The sequence below is a fragment of the Oryzias latipes genome, chromosome 5, assembly GCF_002234675.1.
Source record: "Oryzias latipes chromosome 5, ASM223467v1".
Taxonomy (NCBI): domain Eukaryota; kingdom Metazoa; phylum Chordata; class Actinopteri; order Beloniformes; family Adrianichthyidae; genus Oryzias; species Oryzias latipes.
In genome coordinates, this window is record NC_019863.2 from 3972215 (window position 1) to 3980490 (window position 8276).

General features: G+C 39.9%; 1 protein-coding gene across 2 annotated transcripts; it reads right to left on the bottom strand.

Moving 5' to 3' along the window:
- LOC101174416 (ADP-ribosylation factor 3) lies at positions 1-7262 on the bottom strand. 2 transcript variants are annotated; one of them, XM_004068485.4, is made up of 5 exons: positions 7159-7262; positions 5518-5741; positions 5324-5434; positions 5109-5233; positions 1-1836 (listed from the first exon to the last, which is right to left on the bottom strand). In XM_004068485.4, the coding sequence occupies exons 2-5, from the start codon at positions 5663-5665 to the stop codon at positions 1675-1677; spliced, it is 546 nt and encodes a 181-aa protein (XP_004068533.1). In that variant the 5' UTR covers positions 5666-5741; positions 7159-7262; the 3' UTR covers positions 1-1674. The 2 variants fall into 2 exon arrangements, with proteins under 2 accessions (XP_004068533.1, XP_020558701.1); XM_020703042.1 differs by lacking the exon at positions 7159-7262 and adding an exon at positions 6963-7152.
- Positions 7263-8276: the final 1014 nt, after the last annotated feature.

Here is an 8276-nt window from a genome sequence, read left to right on the forward strand (position 1 = left end):
TCCTACAGAAAATGAGTTTATTTGTAATACAGAGGGATTTTCTTGTTCATCTTACATCACATACAGATGTCTACATGCATTCCTCTTTTAAACACCGTCTTTTGACTGTTTATGTATCTGTTTGTGTCACTACAATGGTACAGAATGAATAAAAGTTTTTCATCCCCGCCTAAATGATTTTTTTAAAAATATTTCACAGATACAGACTACATTGAAGTTTCTTTAAACCAAAACCACCAGATATGGATTCCGATTACCATAAAAAGTCATCCAAAAACTTAAACCAAAGGTTTTCCCTTGTAGATGTGAGGAGTGATGTAAAACTTGCCTTTTGAAGGTGGTGAGTAAAAACCTGCACATTAATCTATACAAACATTGAGAGTGAAAACTCGAACCAAGCTGAATGACAGGAAAAGAGCAATAAATATAAGGCCACCATAGACCAAATGATCATGTTTATGAAAAAGTAAAGCTGGATAGTGAAGTTTGATGTATTCAGAGTGTTATATGGCACAAGAAAATCCTTTTTAGTGACATGAGTTGGCGGATGTTGCTGGTATCAGCCGTGAGGCGTGAGTGCTAGTGGCTTCCTGCAAACTACAACACCTCCATAGTGATCTGTCAACCCTGCTTACCATGTCATTACAATGGAGACAGGAAATGACTACGCGTCGAGCCACATGAACATAATCACTGGCATTTATAGATTCATCCACAACATTCACATTCATTAACAAAGAGTGCCAAGACACGGCAGGACAAACACAAGTGAGAGCAACCTGATGCACTTTGAGTGTAGATACGCAAAAAGCCAGAAAAACAGCAGCAGCTTCAGTCGTCTACTTTGATATGGGTTGACGTATGTCATTTAATTTTACAGCTAGAATGATTTTCCTCTGTTGTTTTAATGCACGGAGTGGAGCTTTGGTTAGTGTCTGCATCCCAATGTGAAGAAGATGATAAAAAATCCACAAACAGCACTCATGCATTTCTAATGAAGGAGGACTATAATGCCTTAGCATGCCAGGCAAACCAGGAAATACTGAGCTTTTGAAATATTTAGAGGGGCCTCTTCTGCTGTTCAGGGAGTCACAACGGGAGTAGAAACAGAACACAGATATCAGAAAAGTTCCAAAAGTTGGCAGTAAAAGAAGGTTTCGTTTTGCAGTTAGCGGTACGCAGGTTTGCTCATGAACAGTAAGCAGATTTAGAGGTGGCATGATTCTGTGTGATTGTTCTCTAACAAGATTCTGTTACCATGCAGGCAAATAAAAAATAAAAAAGTATAGGTGCAACTGACAAGGCTGAAGCTAACATGGAGACGTTTAAATAAAGAGCAATCAGTGGATTCATACACGACCGGGCACAGCACCTGGAAACTGACATACATTACACGGCACCGAAACACAAGAGGGGACAGAGGAAAAGGAATCACCGACTGATACTGGATGAGTGTCTGTATGCTGTCATTATAAACATGAAAATATGCTTTAACATCCACTGTCAGAAACAGAGCAAAAATAAAGGGTTTACTTTGTCCAAGATCTTGGTTGATGATGCATCTATCACTCAAAAACCCCTGAAATCAATCCGCCCCCTCCACCCCACAAACAAAGGAAAGAAGTTGAACTAGTTTGGCTGCTGGCATTTCTTTCCCCACCCCCACATTTCTTCTTATTTTTTGTTCTTGAGTTGATTGGCGAGCCAGTCGAGCCCCTCGTAGAGGCCATCGCCGCTGGTGGCACATGTTGCCTGGATGTACCAGTTGCGGTGACGCAGGGAGTGTAAGCCCAGCTTGTCTGTGATCTCAGCAGCATTCATGGCGTTTGGTAAGTCCTTTAAAAGAAATGTGAGGTTAGAACCTGGAGTCTGGCCTTACAGGTCAAATACACATGTGCTACAACGTCTAAGGGACGACTGACATCAACTGAGTTTCTAGCAAACAAGGCAGAGCGTCAAAAACTGCAAAAATAAAGACACTGCAGCTGAACTAAACTTTCTGTCAAGTGTGTGTCATAAAAAGCTCTTTCCATTCGACTCTGACAGTTACTCCAGTTTGTTCATCCGCTCCTAATGCATAACTGGAAAATGTAGGCTCTACAGAGTAGATTTTTATCCAGTTTGTTTTATGCTCCGTCAAAGTTAAAGGATTAACAACAGATCTGAGGAGTCATAAAGATCTGAAACCCAAATAAAACAATTCAAGCTGAAATATTGGTGTTAAGCTACAAAATAAGTTAAAGTGTCTGAACTAGCTCGGTGGCTTTGTGGAGGAGTGTCCGCCCTGTGACTGGAAGGTTGGGTGTTGATTCGATTTATCTGCGCTTATCCAGACGCTCAAAGCGCTTCCAATGTGTCCATTATTCATTCACTCCTCATTCATTTTTGGTGATGACAGAGGCGTGATTGCCAGTTCGCTCTGACCGTCACTGGGACCACAGTGGAGCCAGGAAGGGTGAAGTGTCTTGCCCAAGGACAATTGGTGATTGGGGGGAGTGGGGATTGAACCACCGAAGCTATTTGAGCAAACAGAAAGCAGTTTGTAAAGGTTGAAAGTGCTTGTTCCCAATGTTTGGAGATTGTTTGTTGTGTCCCTCAGGGGTCGGTTCTGGGACCAATATTATTAATTTAATATATAAATGATTTATTTAAGGTTTCTAATAAATTACAGTTAGTTTTATTTGCTGACAACACAAATGTTTTTTGTGATGGGGATGATTTGCAGCAACTCATACAAATTGTTAAGAAGGAGATGGAAAAACAGAAGATGTGGTTTGATGTAAATAAACTTTCACTAAATTGAAGTAAAACAAAATTGATGTTATTTGGTCACTATAATGGTAAAAATATTAACATTGACATACACATAAATGGGCTGAAACTTGAAAGAATTTATGAAAATACATTTTTTGAGGTCATAGTTGATGAAAAGCTAACCTGGAAAGCACATATTAGGTACTTACAAACTAAATTATCCAGAAGTATCTCAGTGTTGAATAAAGCAAAACTGGTTCTGGACCACAAATCACTCCACATGTCCTTCTCTACATTGGTCTAACCATATTTTTCTTATTGTGTAGAGGTTGGGGGAGCAACTATCAAACAATGTTACATTCCCCCTTAATACTTCAAAAGAGAGCAATTCGAATCATACACAAAGTCAGTTACCTTGAGCACACAAACAAATTATTCATACAATCAAAACTACTAAAATGTTGTGATCTAGTAGAGTTTTGTACCGCCCAAATAATATTAAAGGCAGAAAACAATTTATTACCGACGAACATCCAAAGGTTATTTATTAAAAGAGAGGAAAAATACAATTTTAGGGAAGAAAATAAATTTCTCATACATAAAGCACGAATAAATAAAAAACGATTTTGTGTTTCAGTTTGTGGAGTGAAGTTGTGGAACAGAACCAGTAAATGCTTGAAACAATGTCCAAACATAAAAGAATTAAAGTATAAATACAGAAATATGATCATTGATAAACATTTAAAAATACAGAACAATGCAAAACATCAGCATTCGTAAATCTGCATACTTAGAAAATAAGATTGTGTTATTCATTTGGGTGTTTTTGGAAATGAGAATTACATGTGCATGTGTAACCGAATATACACTTTGGTAGGGCACTGGACTACGATGGTGGGTGTACTGGGTAGTTAGCAGAGTAAGGACTTAAGGTAAAGAGGGAGAGAGTTTATAAGTGTTTTCTTCTTCTCACTCCCTTTTAGACTTTTGATGTTTATATAATTTTGTCTTGTCTCGTTTTATATAAATTTGTCTTATTTTTGTTATTCTACACTTCTTTTCACTTGTCCAAGATAAATATTTTTGAACTTTGAACTTGAACCGACTCTTCTATCATTGGACAACCTGCTCAACCGCCTGAGCCACTGCACCCCCCCCCCCCCTTCTAATATAAACATAATTGTTTTCAACTTCAAATTATCAGTTTTTAAGTTTCAAAACTCAACATTTCAGTTACAAGACCTTGTTTTTTTGCTTCCAACTCTTTTTTTCTTTGGTTTTGATCTGAAACTTTCAGGTTTGTATCATAAAGTATCAAAACGTCCATCTAGAATTTTACAAAAAAATTCATCTTAAAGTTTAAACTCCTCCTAGAGATTTCGATCTATCACCTCTTCACTGGGAAGCCTCTTAGGAAATCATGTTGGAATCAGAAGATTTTTAACAGCATTAGTATGGCGAGCTCACAAAAGTGGTGTTTCCCTGTTGCTGCAACACTTTTTTACTGGAATGTTGTAAAAAAAAGTGATGACATGAATATTTTTTTCAATGATATAACAGACGATATAAACATGTTAGGAATGTGGGCGTGGTTAACAAAAAAACGCAGTTGCCAAGGAAATCCAAAAGCTTACTTCAGTCAATTCTTCTTAAAATTACACAGACCCGTTCATTGCTCCCATGTGACAAAAAAAAACTAAAATGGTTGCTATGGAGATGAAACCGACAGAAAAGCAGCTATTCTGGGGAAAAAATGTTTTTTTCATTCATTCCTCACGCTCAGCTCTGAGCAGGGTGGCAGTGGCAGAGGGCGAGAGTGAGGGGCGTGTAGCGGCCGCTCAACCAGTAACACTAGAGGCAGAGGCAGGTAATGCCTTCGAGTCATACAACGCCCTTCGTGGCTTCATTTGAAAATAAATTGATTTCAATTTGGTCAACCTCTTTGCGAAAGATCGCAGGTTTGGTTTCTACCATGATGGCCCATGTGTCGAAGTGTCAATGGGTTAGATACTGAATCCTACGTTGCTCCTGGTGGTTATAGGTTGGTGTCGGTGCCCTATTCACTGCTTGTGTGAGTGAATAGGGGAATGGGACCCTGACTGTACAGCACTTTGGACTTTAAGAAGGCAGTAAAGCACTCTATAGGTATCCACCATTTCATTTCATTTTCATTTGTTTCTTGTTTAAGGTGTCTTTCAAAAAGGCTTAAAGTTTGACCCTCTCGTCTGTAGCTGCAGGTCTGCCTTATGTTCCTTCACAGCACCAACTATATGAGCGTCATCTTCCACACAAGGTCAGTTATTCTGCTGCTTCGGGTGAGAAAATGCAAATAAATGAGATTCCTTTTTTCTTGCCTGTTTATTGGCAAACACAAGGAGCACCGCATCTCTCAGTTCATCCTCAGCCAGCATCCTCATCAGCTCCTCTCGAGCTTCATTCACACGTTCTCTGTCGTTACTGTCCACCACAAAGATTAGACCTGAAACGACAAGAACGTGAAAGCTGTGAGCATTTTTAAAGAAGAAAACTGCATCTACTGTGCTGTTGGAGGCTAATTAGCTCTTCTCACCCTGTGTGTTTTGAAAGTAGTGCCTCCAGAGAGGACGGATCTTGTCTTGCCCACCCACATCCCACACAGTGAAGCTGATGTTCTTGTACTCCACCGTCTCCACATTAAACCCTGAAAGAAGAGAACATATAATACAGCACGCAGAGCAGGACACTGATGCTGTCTTTATGGCAAGACATTCTAAAATAACATACCAATAGTTGGAATTGTGGTGACTATTTCCCCCAGTTTGAGCTTATAAAGAATAGTGGTTTTTCCTGCAGCATCAAGCCCCACCATCAAGATCCTCATCTCTTTTTTTCCTATGAGGCTCTTCAACAAGTTTCCAAAGATATTCCCCATGATTTAGAGGAGCTTTGGACCCTTCAGTGTTATGACTGGCGTTGTGGTCCTGGGTTGTCCTTCAAAGATCAATGAGCTAAAAGAAACCAGAGAAATAAAACTAAGTAAATAAAGAAACCAAACATTTAAAATTGGTCAAATAATGATGTTAACATCACCAACAATCCAGTAGACTAACTTCTAGGGAGTCTTTCTCACTTTTGCAAAGGAGAAATGTAAAATTGTTGCCATTGTGCATGCACACAATTATGGCAGGTGCAGAGCTGTATTACCCGCCCACAGTCATTTTCAATGAAGATGATGGAGATGAGTGCCTCTGCCATGACTCCAGGCTACTGTGCAATCTGTTCAGGCCTTTTTGTTGTTTTTTCTCTTCTTCTAGAAATCAGAGCTTGGAAAAACACAAATCCCTCACAGCTAGGCCTAAATTAACAAGATGCTTCATACATTTTGCAAAATACTGTCACCTGACATAGATCAGATTCATTTCGAACACACACTGGATGTGTATTTGTGGTCAGTGGTATTCAGCAAAATGTGTTTGGGATTCATTGAATCTAAAAATACAAAAAAAACGCAAGGAAGCAAACAAATGATTATAAGAATTTCCTGGTCTCTCCTCATTTTAAAGTAACAAATATTTATAAAATCATGCCATTTGTTATATTAACATTAATTCAATACCACTTTATATTGTAACAGCTAATTTAATATGATTATGTAATGCAATTACAAAAAACTGTTTTATTTTAAGTTGAGGAATCGAAATGATTATCAATAAAGTATTGGTAGTTTTCTATATATTGATTTAAAGAGAGTCTTCAAAAGAATCTTTCTGCATAATAATGTCTAAATGTTAAGATCACATCAGTTACTGATAAAAACAACAAAAAGGTCATTTAAAGTTTTAAATCACGATGGTAAATGCTCCTGGTGTGAATTTCACAGGTTAGTCTGTGGCGTTCGCGGTGGCTCTGTCCATGGTGCTGAAGAGGAGGATCCTCCCGCCCGGAGTCCAGAGCCTCCCGTCCCGCTGCCGTGTCTGACCACAGCACCACAGCTGACTCCCCTGGACGGAGATGCTGTGTGGGAGGAGGCCCGAAGATGTTCTCCCAGCTCCTCAGGTTAGCTCGGGATGCTACGTTAGGTAACCTCACAGCCACCCGGACGATCATTCCGGGAACCCAAATCTAGACCCTTTAACGGAATGCACACCTGAGCACGTCCGCCTGTGACGCACACATTTCTTTTTACACTTCGAGTTGTGTTACCGGGACCGTGAGACGTGACTAGTGACCGTTTATGCTGTAGGATGATCTGGACCGTTCTGGTCTGCCTCATTCATCCTCTCGTGCTCTCGGAACAACAGCGGGCATCCCAGGAACGGGCGCGTTAGCCGAAACAATCCGGGACGTACGCAATGACAACCGACTAAAAAAATCCTTCCAAGATCATTCGATCATCTGCGACAACCTCCGTGATTCGGTGCTCACCGTGTTGATGGAGCAAGCGTCCTCACCTTCTCAGCAGTCGTCTACTAAATATCACGAGATCTTCCGGAAGCTTTCATTGGATCTGTGCTGGAGAAGTCTCGCGATAGTACAGGATATTGAAAATAGCAGTTGAGACATTTTCTTCTTAAACGTTTCTTTGTGCGTTTGTGGCTTTTTTAAAATAGTTCTCTTTTCCTCTCCCTTTCTTTGTGAAACTTTGTTTGTTTAAATGCTTTAAATGTGTTGAGTTCCAAGGTATTGCTTTTTCTGTTCAGAATTTCAATTAAACTCTTGGCCATTTTTTTAAATACATAATGGACTTTACTGCTGTCACGGTGAGGTGGCTCGAGAGCCGGTAGGACCCAGAATGCAGAGGCGGAGGCACACTGTTCAAGGGCAAGTGGTTTAATTACAAACAAAGGGCGCTGCCGAGCAGGATGACAAAACCAAAAAACAAAAACTCACTGTGACGTGGCATGAGACAAGGAACAAGGAACGAGGAACATGGCATGGCATGGCATGGCATGGCATGGCATGGCATGGCATGGCATGGCATGGCATGGCATGGCATGGCATGAACACCGGAACAGGAATAATGGACCAACACAGGAGGAAGGCAGAGACAAGACTTATATACAGACAGGGCAGACAAAACACAGGTGGACACGATCAGGGCAGATGGGGACCAAAGGAAGTAAAACTCAAGAAACCAGACAAGACAGGAGACTTTCAAAATAAAACAGGAAACAGAAACAAGACAGAACAAGGACCAAAAACAAGACAACAAGTTCAAATCATGACAACTGCTTTCCGTGCTGCATGTAAACAAACGTTTATTTTCTCAACTAAGATTCAAAATATGATTCAGTATGTGTTTCTTTTTATTTAATCTCTGATACTGTCAGTATTCTGTTACAGAAACCTCTGACATTTAATTACCATTTTTTAATTATTTTAATGTTATCTAAACCTACTTTACTTTCATTAAAACTACTTTATCCTCCTTAGCTCCCGTTTTTTACTCTTCTCTCAATAATGAAGGAGTCCTACCCCTCCCAAAATAGCTGCTGGAACTGCTATACTGAAAGAAGTCCAATCTTTACAGTTTCCTTCCCATC